Genomic DNA, 17,426 nt, shown 5'->3' on the forward strand with positions numbered 1-17,426 from the left:
TACTATTATTGTTATATCTTGCATTTGAACTATTTTATACCTGTCATGCAGCTATAGAATGCATTCCCCAAAAAGTCCTGTTTTGTTTTCTCAAAATAAAGAGCCAAGTACTAGCAAGTTGGAGGCATGACCTGCTGATTAAGAACACGTGTGGGTGGAAAGGTATCTAGCCTGGGCAGTTGGAGGCATTGCCTTGAGGGTCACAAATTGCAAAATCAGGCATGTTGGGAGGTAGTCCAATGTCTGGTTTTGTTAGAAGCTGCTGTAGTACACATATACTATAGTTTATGCTGTGAATATGACACCAAACCTATGTAATTTGTAAAAAAAAATGTTTTATATAACGTTTGTTTTTATAGAATCTCGTGGTGATGAAAAGAAGGTAGCTAATTACATAATTTTCCCACTGGTTGCAATTCTGGCATTTGTGTGTCTACTTCTGGCTCTGCGCCACAGACACAGTAGGCCCATAGGTAAGTACACTGAATACAAATGCTCTTTTTAATAGCACATATTTCATATTTTACAATATATATGAGCACAGTGGGGGCGATTCAGACCCGGAAGCAAAGCAGTGCACTTTCGCAGCCGTTAGGGGCAGGGTATGCAAATTCTGCAATCGCACGGCAAAGCCTAATGGGAGGCATCCACTAGACGATTTTCTCCCTGTCCAACCTCTTAACGATTTTCCCTTGAAGTTTCCCTTGAAATTTGATCTTCCACTCTGAACAATTTGCAAAAGATTTGTAAAAGATTTGCAAAGGATTTGCAAACGATTTGCATAAGATCTAACGATAAACTATGTTGTTTTAATCTGTGATTGAGAGCTTTCAGCTATAGTGGGCAGATAGTGGTTCATCGTTTGATCGTTCAGCTTGAACGATGTGTAAACGATTTGTAAGCAATCAAGTGAAATTGACCTGCATGTTCAAACGACCAGCGGGAGCGCGCATCGTACATCGTTAGAAACAATTACTGCACGATTTGCAAACCATGTTCAAACGATGTTTGAACGATTATCGAACGATTTTATCATTATCGTTCAACTTTATCGTCTAGTGGATACCCCCCTTAAGGATGCCCTTTATGTCTTAGAGAGCGACAGCAGAGCGCACGCACAACAGTCTATAGATGCCCCCTTTTCCTTCGCAGCACACGTCATCTCCAGGAAGTGTATGCAATATCAGTAACATCGAGAGCCATCGGAGCTGCTCGTAGCCCTTGAGGTAGACCCTACCCTGCCGCAAGCACTGCAGGCTGAAATACAACCAGGTGACGTGTACAATGACGCCTCCATGCTAATTATGCACGCCCATGAAACGCCGTTAAGACGACAGGCACGCCTGCTTTCACACATCCACACCCCCCATTTTCAAAAGCCTTCCCATGACACCACCCACAAACGGCACTGTCACTCAAAGTAGCGCTCAGTCTATGTACTTCGAGCGTCCAATTTCTGGCATATATGCATGCGAAGAATGCGAAAATCGGCCAGCTATGAGCATCCGGGTCTGAATGAGCTCCTGTATTCTTTTACAAATACTGCACTAAATAAGGGTATGTAGTTATAGACCGGCGGATGCATGGCCGCCGGTCTCAATACCGACAGTGTAATCCCAGCAAGGGATCTAACATAGGTGTCGAAATACCGATGCCTATGTTAATCCCGACGCCGGATCGATCGTTCCATGCTGGGGGTAAGTATCCTTGTAGCCGGGGATGGGGGGTTAGGTTTAGGGAGCTCCCGGGGGGACTTAGGGTTAGACATTCCCCCTGTGGAGTGTTAGGCTAGGGGAAGGGGGTTTAGGATTATGCACTAAGGGGGAGGTTAGGGTTAGGCACCCCCTTGGGAGGGTTAGGTTTAGGGTGCGGGGAGGGGGGTTAGGTTTAGGCACTAAGGGGGCAGGTTAGGGTTAGGCACCCGTAAAGGTGGGTTGGGGGGGGGAGGGTTAGGAATAGTAAACTTCCTCTGCAGGATCTCCTCCATCAGGCTGCCGGCATCGGGATTTGAACCGACAGGCTCACATCCGGCGGTCAAACATACTCATTCCCTAAATAAGAACTCATTAAATGTAAGCAGGAATATCTGTAATTTTTTTGTTCTTAGAAAAGTAAATAAACAATGACGTGTTTTGTGCACTATAATCACCAGAAGATTTAGATGGTTACAAATTGTTAGAAATCGTGAGATCTGAAAGGAATCATGTATTCTGTGCATCTTTAATTTGAACATAGGGGTAAATGTACAGATACAGTACACAAGTTATAGAACTTTACAGATAAGGTACATCAGTAAAAGTATACTATATAACAGAAGAAGTATGCAGTAGAGTAAGTGGGAGTGTCCCATATAGCGGAGGTTCCCAAACGTGGTCCTCAAGGCTCTCCAATAGTTCAGGTTTTAGAGATGTCCATGGTTGACCACAGATGACTTAATTAGTCCCTCAGTCAATTTGATTTAACCACTTGTGCTCAACCAAGGATATCTCTAAAGCCGTATACATACTACAATATGTGTATATGCTGCGGTATTGTCATAGGTGGGGTAGCCGGCATTGGCAAGTGTATACACACTTGCCGATGCTAACCAGCACTGGACGACAGCTGGAGGGTGGGGGGAGCGGGACCATGCTGCATACAGCAACATGGCATTGCTCACAATATCCCCAGATTGGGCTGCATGTACAGCCGACTGGGGTTACCTGCGGGAGCGCGCATCGCTGGTCATTTTTTGCATACACACTGGCTGATATTTTGAACAATTGAACGATAATGATATCGTTAAAAATATCGGCAAGTATGTACGTGGCTAAAAACCTGAACTGTTGGGGAGCCTTGAGGACCATGTTTGGAAACCTCTGCCATACAGTATATGCAGCAATCACACATACACAAATAAACTGCCCCAAAGAGCTTATACATTAGAGTGAATAAATATCAGTCCTCTTCTTTGCTAGTGGTTTCCTCCTCAGTCTATCAATCATGTCAGTTACATTTTATGACAAAATGTAAACAATAAGGATTTAGTAGCCTATGCATCAAAGCTGGGGGAGAGATAAAATTGTGAGATAAAGTACTAACCAATCAGCTCCCAGTTTACATTTTGCAGGCTGTGTTTAAAAAATGATAGTTAGGAGCTTATTGGTTGCTAATTTATTTGTTACAATTATATCTCTCTCCCAGCTTTGATACATAGGGTGGGATTTACTAAGCATTGCTTCCGCGATGTGGTACATCCCCCCTGACTTCGCGTGCATACCGCGGTTCATTACCGTGGTATGTACCAAGGATTTTGCAAAGGACAGCTCTCCTGATAAGAGCTGTCCTTTGCGATGCTGTTGGGCAGAGGGACTTCCAGGTTGAACACCCAGAAGGCCGTGGGGGATGTATCCCTCCCAGCCAGGAGCGTTGCGTTAAGATGAAGCACCTGAAGGTGGCGTTACCTAGCAACGCGATGCATTCTGCTGCTTAGTACATATGGGGAATGCGGTAAAACCCCCGAAAACATAATTTTCGGGGGTTTTACTGCATTTACCTCTTTAGTACTTTAGTGATTGTTTGCTATGGGCAACATCTACACTTCTAAAAACCAGCACTTTATTAAATATGTCCCTCAGCATCTATTTTCCTAATGACCATATGCTCTCACCTTAACAAGAGCTTATAATAAATATATATATACTGTGTGTATATATATATATATATATATATATATATATACACACACACACACACACACACACACATATATATTATATATATATATATATATATATATATTAATATAAGATCCATCATTTAATTACACTTAATCTTACTACTCCTAATTCATCCCAGATAAGAATTGTCATTCTTTGGTGACCTGGGGGTAAATTTACTAAGAATTGTGTCTGGCCGTGTTTAAGCATGCAGGGTAACGCTGGGATTCACATGAGTTTTTTTCAACCAAGATCATAGATTTACAACATGTTTGCCTGTATTTCGATTCAGTGGTGATACTGATCGTGTTGTATTGTGTGTGAGGAGTTCAGTCATATTGGCACCTTCTCTATAGATTCTACCAAAGCACTGCACAGATCACTCAGACCTGTGCAGTGCTTTTGTGTGTACAGTGTAAATAAAAGGATACAATTTAGAAAAAGAAGCAGCCTCAGACCTCTGAGCCTGTTCTGGTGCTGGTAATTAGCAGGTGGACACACATCACTGGGTCCCTATTGCCAAAGTATTAACCAGCCCCAAACTGTTCACCCAGCCCTGGGATTCCTTAGACAGTGGGGGGACCCCAAAAAAAGAGTACCCTCTCCCAAGGATACCCCATGGCTGGGGTGAAACCTGTGGCTATTCCCTGCACCCATGGTGGCGGTGCGTGCAGAGGAAATTAGTGATCAATAGTAATTTTTTTTTTTACAGTGCAACTATTATTTTTTATTATTACCAGTTATTTATGTAGCGCGCACATATTCCGCAGCGCTTTACAGAGAATATCTTACCATTCACATCTGTCCCTGCCCTAGTGGAGCTTACACTCTATATTCCCTATATGCTCACAAACATACACATTATGGTCAATTTTTGTGGGGAGCCAATTAACCTACCAGTATATTTTTTGGTGTGTGGAAACCGGAGTACCCGAAGGAAACCCACGCAAGCACAGGGAGAATATACAAACTCCACACAAACTACAGGTCCCGGCAAACCTGCTCCGGCATGGCAGCACTTGGAGAATCTCAAGTGCCACCACGTCCGGACACTAAGTGCCTGCTGGCATCTGTACCCCCACTGTGAAGAAAATATAAAGACACAAACACACCAAATAGGTTAACCCTTTATTACACACTCACAATCACACTACATATTGTACTTACCTACTCCATGGCGCTGGTCCGTCCCCTTCTCCATGTAGACATCCCAATATCATAGGCAAATCTATTCATTTCTTCTTTTCTGCTGCGTGTGCTATCATGAATATGATGCTTAGATAATCTGTAAGTTGTATTCCTATCTATGGAAAGTACTCCTGTGTTGGTTTGATGGTCTATTGACTTCTATTTGCGTGTTTGGTCTTCTATTTCTGTACAAAATTGTGTTTTTGCACTCGTGCTTGCCTTTAGTAAATCTCTGAGTTGCAAAATCAGGGGAAATGGCCAGACACAATTCTTAGTAAATTTACCCCCTAGTGTTCCTAAACACCTAAACCACTCTAAGTTATAGCTTTTTCTTAATCACTTCTTTTCTATCCTAATAGTGATAATAACATCTATAGAATGTTCAGTTTTTGCTGAATTTTTTCCACTCTTCTTTTGATTGTTTTCCTACCCACCATAAAATTCTGGGAGTGAAATCTATAACCATTCATGTAGACCCTGATCCACTTATGTTAATACATACATTGTCCTTCCTCACTAGAGTTATGTTTAGTGCAGTAAGGGAGGTAGTCGCTTCTCCTTTGCTGGAGATGTCATATATACCTGGTATAAGTGTATTTTTGAATAATGCTTTATTTTGCTTGCAGGGTCACCTGAGCAGAGAGAATTCAGCATAATCTCTAGGAGAGTTTACCAAGGTTTTAGGCAGCTGAAGGAAAGAGTTATCCCACAGGTAGTGAGTGTGGAGGACCTGCAAGAGAAGAATCAAGGTACAGTACAACAGGCAATCTGGAAAGGAAATTAGAAAGTAAACAGAAGCTGGTATCATAAGTTAACTGAAACAAACAAAATGTATAAAGGCAGCGCTAATCACAATAGATACTTATATTATTGTCCAAAATAGGAAAAGGTTCCCTTAATTAGTAAAACCTTTATTCCAACTCTTTCTTCTGACATAGGTGTAGATGTATTCAGGGCCGGCCCTAGCCCAAATTTTTTTGTAAGTGAGTATATTTTTTGGCACCCCCAGGCCCCCACCCTATGCAGTGCCCCTTGTGCCCCAGGAGAGGTCCCCCTTTTGCAGGACTCCAGTAGTGATCCCCCCTGTGCAGTGTCCATTGTGCCCCCAGTAGTAAGCCCATTATATAGTGCCCCCAGTAGTAGTCCGCCTATGTAGTGCCCCCAGTAGTGGTGCCCCTTATATAGTGCCCCCAGTAGTAGTCCCCCCTGTGCAGTGCCCCTTGTGCCCCAGCCCCCCTGCGCAGTGCCCCTTGTGCCCCCAGTAGTAAGCCCCTTATATAGTGCCCCTGTAGTACTCCTCCCCCCTGTGCAGTGCCCCCAGTAGTAAGCCCCTTATATAGTGCCCCCAGTAGTAGTCGCCCCCAATAGTGGTACCCCTTATGCAGTGCCCTTTAAACAGTGGCCCCAGTTGTAGTCCCCCCAGTATTGCCCTTTATATAGTGCCCCCAGTAGTGGTCCCCCCTTTGTAGTTCCCCTAGTAGTAGTCCCCCCGTGTTGTGCCCCCAGTGGAGGTTCCCCCCCTATGCAGTGCCCCCAGTAGTAGCCCCCCTTGTAGTGGCCCCAGTAGTAGTCTCCTCTTGTAGTGCCCCCAGTAGTAGTCTACCCTTGTAGTGCCCCCAGTAGTAGTCCCCCCCAGTAGAGACACACGTAATAAAAAAACACTTACCTGAAACCCCGCTCCTGCTGCCGCTATCAGCTCCTCCGTCCGTCCTCCTGGCTGCTTTGCGTAATGGGAGAGACATCATGACATCTCTCCTATTACTCACTGCGGGAGTCGGAAGATGGCTCCGGCAGTGGGCGCAGCAGCCGATGACAGACTCTCATTGGCTGCTAATTACAACAAACACACAGCTGCCGGCGCCGGCGGCTGTGTGTTTATCACTGTGTAGTGCTGACCGAACTCCGGGCCTGATTCAGAGCCGGACGCTCTGACCAGAGCGCTCGCTCTGAATCAGGGCCCTCCTACCTCAACTTGGAGCGGCCTTATGGATGCTCGCATAGCTGTGATGTCAGTGGGGCCGGACCCAGACGGTAGGCGTTCCCATGGGAACGCCTCCGTCTGGTAGCCACGCCCCCGGCACGCCCACCAAAGGGGGCGTGCTGTCAATCAACATCGACAGCACGCCCCCTTTGGTGCGAGACCCGGAGCGCTCGCTCTGAATCAGGGCCCTCCTACCTCAACTTGGAGCGGCCTTATGGATGCTCGCATAGCTGTGATGTCAGTGGGGCCGGACCCAGACGGTAGGCGTTCCCATGGGAACGCCTCCGTCTGGTAGCCACGCCCCCGGCACGCCCACCAAAGGGGGCGTGCTGTCAATCAACATCGACAGCACGCCCCCTTTGGTGCGAGACCCGGAGCGACGGCTATCCCGTCGCTAGCCGGGTCTCGCGCATGCGCACGACGGAGCTCCCTCCGTCGTATGCATTTGGGTACCATCGACCCGCTTGCGAGCGTCCTGCGCTCGCGAGCGGGTCTGAATGAGACCCTCCGTCTGGACAGTGCTACACGCGCGGTGCAGCTGTGTCACAGAGACACAGTGTGCCTGCGGGCTGCATGGTATGCAGCTGAGGCGCCCTCCACTATGTGGCGCCCTAACCAGCTGCGTACCATGCGTAATGGTAGAACCGGTCCTGGATGTATTAACCGCCAAATCAGCATCAGCGCATATTATGTGCTTGTCTGATTGGGGGGGAGGGGGGCAGTATATGTGCCCATGTCATTATTGGTGTTGCTATCTATAAGATAGTACCACCAATAGGCAGGTCTATGTATGAATGGTCAGTTTGCCTGATGGTTCTGCCCGCTGCAGCTGTCGCTATCGAGAGCTGCAGCCTGGCAATGCCCATCTTTGCCGCAGTCGCACCTGTGACTTTAAGCTAAAGCAGCTACAAAGCCCTTCCCTGGTGTACAGCCATGTTTCTGAATGTGCAAGGACTGAGACACTCACTTTAAGTGTCTTTAGATGCACATATACTGCTGTTTGTGTCTTTACTCACAACCATCGGTCATAGTATTAAAACATGCACCAGCCCTATTATGAATGCAGATTCTTTCTCCATCAGAGTATTCCAATGTGAGTGATTGTCTGTGTACGCAAACAATTTCAGTGACACACCCATGACACTACTATAACACAATAAACCAGGGAAAAAGGGAAATGGGGAAATGTATTTTGAGCACAGGATTTAGATATGGGTACAAATAGGCTATTTATATAAAAAATCCACAATAAACATGGTACATCCAACAACTAGGTATATGGATATATATCTCTCACGTGGAGGTGCTCCCCTAGAGAGTATCAAATTACTTGTCAAGAGAAAAAGAAGGAAAAAAACTCTCTTTTTTGGAGGCACTCTTAAATCAGTAGAAAATTAAAAATTAACTTTTATTAGTCATGTAAAAAGATAGTATTTATTGGGTCTCAAGCTGGTGAACAAACTAGTGGTAGTACAAGAACTACCTAGGGACAATATACACAAAACATCGATCAGACAACATATAATTAAAAGTAATATTACAAATATGAAGCAAAGTGAAATATTACAAAAAGTAGAATAGTCATATATATAAGCATAAACATAGATGGTAATATGAGTTGCTGCTAATATATCTGGATATAAATTGCAAAAACCTGATTACATGGTCCCGTATAAAACACGGCTGAATATTGAAATAATGACACAATGGTCAGTCATATAAGTTGCAAAAACCAGATTGGATAGTCCTGTGTAAAGACACGGCATAAGTAAGGAATCAAATCAAAAAATAAGATAGATTGTGCTGGGAATTTTGTAAAGCATCAATCAAATAATAAAGTTTGTTCACCAGCTTGAGACCCAATAAATACTATCTTTTTACATGACTAATAAAAGTTCATTTTTAATTTTCTACTGATTTAAGAGTGCCTCCAAAAAAGAGTTTTTTCCTTCTTCTTCTCTTGACAACTACTATAACACAACCATAAGACCCAATGCATCTGAATAGCCACCTCCTTGTCACCTCCCACAATCGCTTAGAGACCATGGGTTAAATTTACTAAAGTGAGAGTTTTTAGAAGTGGAGATGTTGCCCATAGCAACCAATCAGATTTTACTTACCATTCAGCTAGCACCTTCTAGAAGATAATAGCTAGAATCTGATTGGTTGCTATGGGCAACATCTCCACTTCTAAAAACACTCACTTTAGTAAATTTACCCCCATAAGTCTGAATGATTCAGGATGCATGTGCGGTGTAACATCATCGCTCCACTGCCTCTTACAACCGTAAGTAGTAGTGCAGTATGTGCAACTCAGAATTGGCCCCTAAGAGAGCTGACCTGTGTGAAGCCTTCATAACACCCTAAATTCTACCAAAGTTTGCACAAGCAAATAGACATGGTTTGTTTGCCTGCTCATCAAGTTCCACTTTGTCCCTCACTATTGCACTGCACAGTACCTTTTTCACCACTCTTAGCTCCAGCTTATTCTACCTTTCTCCAGCCCCTTGACTTCAGTTTTGTTCCTCACAATTTTACGTATTTCAACCTACCTCAGCCTTGTCCCTCGAGACTAAACAACTCAGAACTAAGCAGCATGTATTAGAAACAAATGTCTGTGTACCTGAATATTAGATTGTGTCAGAATTTGCTCTGATTAAGATATATATACTTTTATTTAGGCGCTAATCTAGAATGTGTGAAAAATATTTCTAATAGCAGCGACCAACAAGTGAGTTGTGTATACTCACTAAAAGCCTATCAATGAGAAGCCACAAAACTAAACAAAAACAAGATGAAGTCACGCTTATCAATCCTATGATGGCAGAAATTACCTCAAAACGCAATGCATGTAATAAATATATTTTATATACTCAAACAAATATAATGACAATTACACATATAAATGTAAAAACAACAATAAAAAGGAGTATAATAATTATTAGCATCAATTTCATGTAGTCAGAAATGCTAAATTGTGTCAACACAAATGAATATAAAAAGCAAAGTGCACTAAAACATGCTGAATCCCGCAGTTAGGTATATTTAGTTTATGAGATGTAACGATCCTTACTGTATTCGCTCATTTAGTGATACGGTCTTAATGTATTATTGGACTTGCAACAAAGTATATCAAAGTCTCTGTGAGTACACGTAATTAAAGTGATATGAGCTTTAGGAACACCTGCTGTGAAACAGTCTCTTGTTTCCAAATATTATCAGGGACTGGGAAGGCACTCCGCTGGCTGTGCTTCCGATTTAGGATCCCAAAGGAGTCTTTCAGACCAAATTATACTCACTATACCTTGCGGGTAAGGATAGCCCCAGCTCTCACTGCTACGTGCTCATGAGGTCAGTGATCCCAGTTCAGCGGCACTGTAGGAATCTTTGCTGGATGTTACCTTCTTAGCCTGCCTCTACAAGTCTAAGAGGGGTATTCAATATGAAAGGTTAATTTCCCTGGCGAAGTTAATGTTTCATATCGGAGTTTTTTTCTGCGTAAAGGTATGGTGCGCGCTCCCGCTTATCCCCGTATTCAATATCAAATTAACGAAAACGGGAAACTCTGTAGTTGGATTTGCGTAAAGTTACGAATTTTTCCTTAAAATAATTGTAAGACCCCCCTAAAGTTGTAAAAACATGGGGGAACACTATGGGTACCCCCGTTTTAGCCTTTAATTGAAAGTCGGGGCCTTAAATAGCCGCAGCAGGTGTTTTTTTCCCGACATTGAAGAAGTGATGCAGAAGAGCACTTAGGTTATTTTTTCATTTTTTTAAGTGGTCCCATCAAATTTGGGGTACATGAAAATGGGTACTAGCATATTTTTATGTCCCTAAAGTAATTTTTTTAAAATTCTGCATTTGTGCACCTGCCGCTATAATTCTATTCTAGAAAACACCTGCCGCTATAATTCTATTCTAGAAAACACCTGCCGCATACTTGCAGAATAGCCCTGAACCTATTTCCCTATTGTTTAACAATTTTTTCCCATTTTTTTTTTTGCACTCCAATTTTGAAATTAATTTTTTGGGGTGTCCCTATTTTTTTTTAAAACTTTTTTTGACACAGTTCTTTTTTAAATGTCAATCTCAGGGGTGCAGGCTATTTTTTTTAAGCCTGCACCCCTAAACCCCAATTCTGCACTTTTTTTCGACACCTATTCAATGGTGAAAAGTTATCACCGTTTTTTATCAAAGACTTGTCAAAACTGCGATAAGTCATTGAAATTGAATAGGGTGTAAAAGTAAAACAAGTGATATTAACGCAAAAACGTTAAAAAGTGCGATATTAACGCAAAAAACGATGTTATCGCACCCATATTGAATACCCCTATTAATGTATCAATTCAAAATGTGTTGCCGAGTCATGACTGGAAATACCGTCTCCGGAGTAAAGAGTATCAGAAAGCCGACATTAGCATGATAGTCACAATTGAACCAGGCAGACTTTGACACATTTTTCCCCACTCAGAAGCTTTATCAAAGACACATATATATATATATATATATATATATATATATATATAAATATATACAGTCCAGTTGGACCGGCACTCTAATATAAAGGTGTTCGTGTCCTTGCGAATATAATGTACACTGATATAGTGAACCAACCCTCCAGGAGTTAAACACAGCACGGCACTGTGGACATTCATATAGAAATTATTAATTTATTGACCATGACGTTTGGGAGGTACTAAACCCCATCCTCGGGTGTAATAAAAAACAAACATCACATATTCTTACCTTATATCCCCACGGTGTTGTTGATCCTCTCCAATGAAGCTGCTAGTGCTGGGCACCTGCGTGCTGTCAGGTGGCAGTGGCGCCTAGCAATGATGTCACTCACCACTGAGGCCCTGGTTGCCAGGCAAAACATTCACAACAGCCCCGGCTCTCCGCAGCTACAAAGGAGAAGCCAACATGATTAAATATATAAACATTTAAATCAATCAGCACCATATACTGTTGTAATAGAGAGCTGATAGCTCTGTATAATAAACTTAAGTAATACAATGTGTCGCAATGCGTTACTAACATTATGGAGAAAACAACAACTAAAAACAGGACTGTCTAGTGTCATAATTACAACAAACCTTTGTGTTACAATGTTAACAATAATGCTGGAAAAGCATATTAAACTATATAAATGCCATAATTACAATCAACATGCATGTGATAATAATACTATAGATAAGAAATGATACACAGTTATAACAGTGTATTCCATGAGATGCGCTCATTTAAACCTAGGGGCTACTGTGTCCAGTCTATATATCCATGAGGCTTCACGTTTCATTAATACTCTGGATCTATCCCCACCACGGATAGATTCAGGAATGTGATCGATGTTTTTATATCGAAGTGTAGTCAATTGGTGTCCTTGTTGTTTAAAGTGAAATGCTACAGGTTGTTCCATTGGTTTGCCTGCAAGTGTTGCTTCAAGCATTATTGTTAACATTGCAACACAAAGGTTTGATGTAATCATTACTGATTGTGTTAAACACTGAGCTGAAGTCCACAAACAATACCCTTGCATATGTTCCTGGCAGATCCAAATGCTGAAGAACATAGTGCAGTGCCATGTTAACTGCATCATCTACTGACCTATTTGCCCGATAGGCAAACTGCAAAGGGTCCAATAGGGGCCTTGTAATGTCCTTCAGGTGGGTTAACAGTATTCGATCAAAGTTTTAATGATCACAGACGTCAATGCCACTGGTCTGCAATCATTCAACCCCTTTACGGAGGATTTCTTAGGCACTGGAACAATCATGGAAAACTTGCAACAAGATGGATCTACGCATGACTCCAATGAGTAAATAAATATTCTCATAAAAACAGGTTCCAGCTGTTCTGCACAGATCTTTAGGCTTGATTGCGATACTCCATCTGGACCAGGAGCTTTCCTAGACCTCAGGCTTCTGAATAACCTTTCTACATCCCTCACCCCCACCCTTATTGCAGGTACCATTCCCGTAGAAATAACGGGAGGATCCTCCAATCGAACAGTAGAGTTCGAATAGCTGGATTCCTCAAACCTACAGTAAAAGCCATTAAGCTCATCAGCCAAATCTTGGCTCACAACAGGGTGGACTGGTGCCTTCCTATAATTAGTGACAGCTTGCAGACCCCTCCACACCGACACCGGGTCATTTGCTGAAAAATTCTCAATTAACTTGTCAGCAAAGAATCTCTTAGCCGCCTTAATCTCTTTGGATAGGCTATTCCTAGCCTGGTTATACACAACTCTATCCCCACCTCTATAAGCGTCTTGTTTACAAACCAAGGTTTATCATTATTGAAGCTGCGAAATGTTTTTGTCGGCACGCACATATCTTCACAAAAACTAATATATGATAACACAGTATCAGCAAATTCATTCAAGTTAGCAGCTGCAGCTTCAAAAACATTCCAGTCAGTGCAATCAAAATAAGCCTGGAGTTCCAATTTTGCCTTGTTAATCCATTTCCTTACTGACTTTACCACAGGCTTCGCAGGTCTTACTTTCTGCTTATAAGTCGGAAACTACTGGAACTAAACAATGATCCGAAAGGCCCAGTGCCGCCCGAGGAACGGAACGATAGGCCTCCCTCAAGGTGGTATAGCAATGATCCAATACATTAACATCCCTCATTGGACACTTAATATGCTGTTTATACCTCGGTAATTCCCGACTAAGGTTTGCTCTATTAAAGTCACCTAATATTATAAGCAGAGAGTCTGGATACTTTTGCTCCATGTCCATTATAGAGGCAGCTAGATTTTGTAAAACCTCATTAACACAAGCCTGTGGCGGAATATATACCTCAACCAAAGTAAATGAGGCAAACTCCCTCGGTGAATAAAAAGGTTTGCAATTAATAACAAAAAACTCCAATTGAGGGCTGCATGACCTACATAACACAGTGACATCTGTACACCAGCCTTCATTAATATAGAAACAAATCCCCCCTCCCTTTGTTTTTCCAGAAAGTTCTAGTTGTGTGTGTATATATACACACACACACACACACACACACACACACACACACACACACACACACACACACACACACACACACACACACACACACACACACACACACACAATGAAAACCACTGACAGCTGAAGTGAATAATATTGATTGTCTCATTACAATGGCACCTGTCAAGAGCTGGGATATATTAGCAGCATATGAACAGTCAGTTCTTGAAGCTGATGTGTTTGAATCAGGAAAAGCAGAAGTTGACAAAGGCCAAATTATGATGCCTATGGGGAGCATTTTAAAGGGGGGTATCCACTAGATGATTAAGATGAATGATAACGATAAAATCGTTCGATAATCGTTCGATAATAGTTTGAAAATTTGGTCTTTTAGACATCTATCATCGTTCAAACATGCTGGCCAACCTGACGATATCGTCAGGTTCAGCATGTTTGCAGATGATTGATTGTGCCTGCACTGAACGACATATCGTTCAGTGTGGGCACCCTGCAGTGTAGTGAATGACTAAATGATAATGATATCATTATCGTTCAGTCTTTTCACTGTCGTGTAGTGGATACCCGCCTTAAGATTACAAGGGACATGTGTGCATATGTCTCAGGCCACCTTCGCCCTGCAAATATGGTGCATGTGCAGAAAGTGGGTCTTGGCTACCTTTTGTGCATACACCATATTTCCGGTAATTTCCTTGGACAGATAGTGCCAGAGCTATATTTCTGAAGAAACCTCTGGAAAACATGGTTTGGGCAGCCTTTTGCGATGGGTGCAGGGTGAGCAGCATGGGCACCCCATGACTTAGGGCCACTGCACACCCTGAATCCATTATAGATATGCCACAGCATCCCACTCTTAAATTGAGTGACTGGATTTCACACTGGATCTTGGTAATGCAGCCAGAGAGATTCTAGCAGTTTCCACAGCACATTTATCAGTGTCTTTGCTTTACATCCAGTATTCTTTACCCCATGCCATGCTAATAGTATGTTTTCTACTTTCTACATAGGACAGTCTCATGAGATTTGCATAGAGCTGATATCAGAAATACCAACCAAACACGAATGATCAAGACGACTTCTGATGAATTAAAGAAAAAGACCACAATGAATGACTTGGCATATAGGTGCAATATAATGTTATTTGCTGTCAAACACTAGTAAAAATAAGGCTATGGTAAAAAAAAAAAAATAATAATTGGTAGTACAGTAAGTAAATAATTAATTGTACCTTGTACCTTATCTTGTGCCATGTTGTAAATTACATATTACATTTTGCACTGGTGTTAAAAATCTGCATTAAAGATGCATTTATGATGCAAGATAAGTACATATAAATGGTTGTGAAAAAAAAGGATTGTACATACAGCTGCGTCCTCATTCAACCAGCTATTGCGAGCGGCCAGGATGATGGTCGTGATGGTCAAGACCATCGCAACCATCAGGCTTGCGACGATACCCTTGTGGTAGGGTCTCATGGCCACAAGCCCCAGAGAGCTTCTGGCTCTAATAGAGCTGGAAGCTCTCCCACTGACATCACTGCATCACTGGTGATGTCAGTGGGGCCACCCACAAATGGCAGGCGTTCGCTTGGGAACGCCTCTGTTTGTGAAGCCACCCCCTGGCCACGCCTACAAAATGGGGCGAGCTGTCGATCAACATCGACAGCCGCCCCTTTTGCAGTGAGTCCCGGAGCGAGAGATTTTCTCTCTCGCTCCGGGGCTTGCGCGTGCGCAGAGCACACCATCGACCCACTCGCGAGTGCTCAAGTGCTTGCGAGCGGGTCTGAATCAGACCCACTGTCATTTGGCTTTTGTACTGAGATATGTGACTTAGGGCCGGGTTCAATTAGCGGTGATATCGGCGATAATATCGGCCCAATTTTTTGCCGATTTTTTCACTGATATTATAGCACCCGCAATAATAGAATAGACTGAAACAGGCGAAAAGTTTTCTCCATCTCAGACCTGGGGAAAAAATATGCAAAATCCCTATTTTTGCCTAAAAATGTGGGGATTTCTTTCAGAACCCTTTGGACACCCCCCTAATCATAAATTACCCCCAATTTTTTTCATAAATTGCTAAAATGAGTGTAAGTATTATTTCCTGTTGTAAAAACGCAATTTTAAAAAACGTTAACCTGCTGCAACCGTGGGCGATGTTTAAAACACTTGACGCATCCATACCACTCCCCGAAAATCAGACCCAATACATTAAAATCATTTTCAACTCTTTTTTTTTTTTCACCCAAGATTTGTTTGGCCATTTTTCACCAAAGTACGTAACTTACGAAAAAATTTGGGGGTATCATTCTGAGATGGAGAAAACTTTTCGCCTGTTTTTTGACAAAAAATGGACAATTTAGCATTTTTTTTTGCCTAAAATCAGCTGATTTTGCATCCGATATCACCGCCATTGGCGAAATTGGACTTTTTCACCGGTATCTCTTTTGTACACCAGAAGCAAGAGAGGACACCAAAGGCGAACCAGTACCATCATGTACATGTACCCTAAATGTTTTCGTACATTGTAGATTATGTTAAATTTACACTTTGTTACATTTGTTTTACGATTTTGCTCTGGTTTTAATTTTACCTTTTTCTCATATGTTGATGTTGTCCAGAAAATCAACAAATTTATAAAGCTATACTAAACCACTTTAAATACATTTACATTGTTTATATTTGTATTTGTTTTTGCTACTTTTAATAAATTGCTATATTTGGTATGTTTTTCCTTTTTTTAAACATCGAAAACAAATATGCCCATTTATTGTATTACAACTGCTGTATACACTAAGGGGATACATATAGCTTGTCGACAGGCAGTACGAGGACCCTGCATGGCAGGTGCCAAGATGCTGGCAAAAATTATATTGAAAGTATTTTACGCCCCCTGACAGTACAACGGTCAACATGATGGTAAATGATTACGTTTGCAGATGTACTGCCGGTGGGCATAAAATACATAAAATATATAAAAAAGGGTGTTTCACCCTTCTCATGAAATAACTAGCTCAACAAAGGTGACTGCAATCATCAATTAGGTGGGAAGTCCAGAGCAGAGCATTTTATACCTAATGGAATGGGTCATGTGGGAGGGTAGGGAATAGTATTATTACCGAAGTTACATTGAACATTGGATGAATCATAACTTCATGTTCCACCTATTATTCAGTATGAATTATGGTGCTGATGCAATGTTGAATATACACCTGTTTGCCTAGAATGTGTGAATTTATACAGAAAATGAGCCGGCGCAAAACTGAAGAGGTGACAGTGGGGGAGGACGGGGTGGGGGGGTTGTGGCGCTAGGCTGAAGCTATGCCTATGGTGCCAAGAAACCTGGCACTGGCCCTAAGTAAGGGTGGAGCTTAAGCTATAAATCTTTTTACAGTGTGCATATCTACCTTGTAAAAAATCCTAACAGGAATAGAACCAGGTCAGAGAATGTGCACGCCGACTTGGGGAAAGTGAGTGGGCAAGCATTAAGGGTGGTACCAGGCATCCCGCCATAAGAGAGATATCAACATTTAATCCTAATACCTGCTGTGTAACAAGTCCCTATTCATAACGAG

At 42.4% G+C, this 17,426-nt stretch overlaps 1 protein-coding gene across 1 annotated transcript in view; it reads left to right on the forward strand.

Annotated features, from left to right (window-relative positions):
* LOC148542530 (uncharacterized) overlaps nucleotides 1-16,575 on the forward strand; it is an 83,003-nt gene extending 66,428 nt beyond the window's left edge. The window contains exons 6-8 of the mRNA XM_088468486.1: nucleotides 360-473; nucleotides 5,513-5,635; nucleotides 14,860-16,575. Of these exons, the coding sequence (XP_088324612.1) occupies nucleotides 360-473; nucleotides 5,513-5,635; nucleotides 14,860-14,918 (296 nt within the window). The 3' untranslated portion in view covers nucleotides 14,919-16,575. The remainder of the gene's footprint in view (nucleotides 1-359; nucleotides 474-5,512; nucleotides 5,636-14,859) is intronic.
* Nucleotides 16,576-17,426: the final 851 nt, after the last annotated feature.

This window comes from Taudactylus pleione, unplaced genomic scaffold (assembly GCF_031769625.1).
Source record: "Taudactylus pleione unplaced genomic scaffold, aTauple2 ptg000012l, whole genome shotgun sequence".
Taxonomy (NCBI): Eukaryota; Metazoa; Chordata; class Amphibia; order Anura; family Myobatrachidae; genus Taudactylus; species Taudactylus pleione.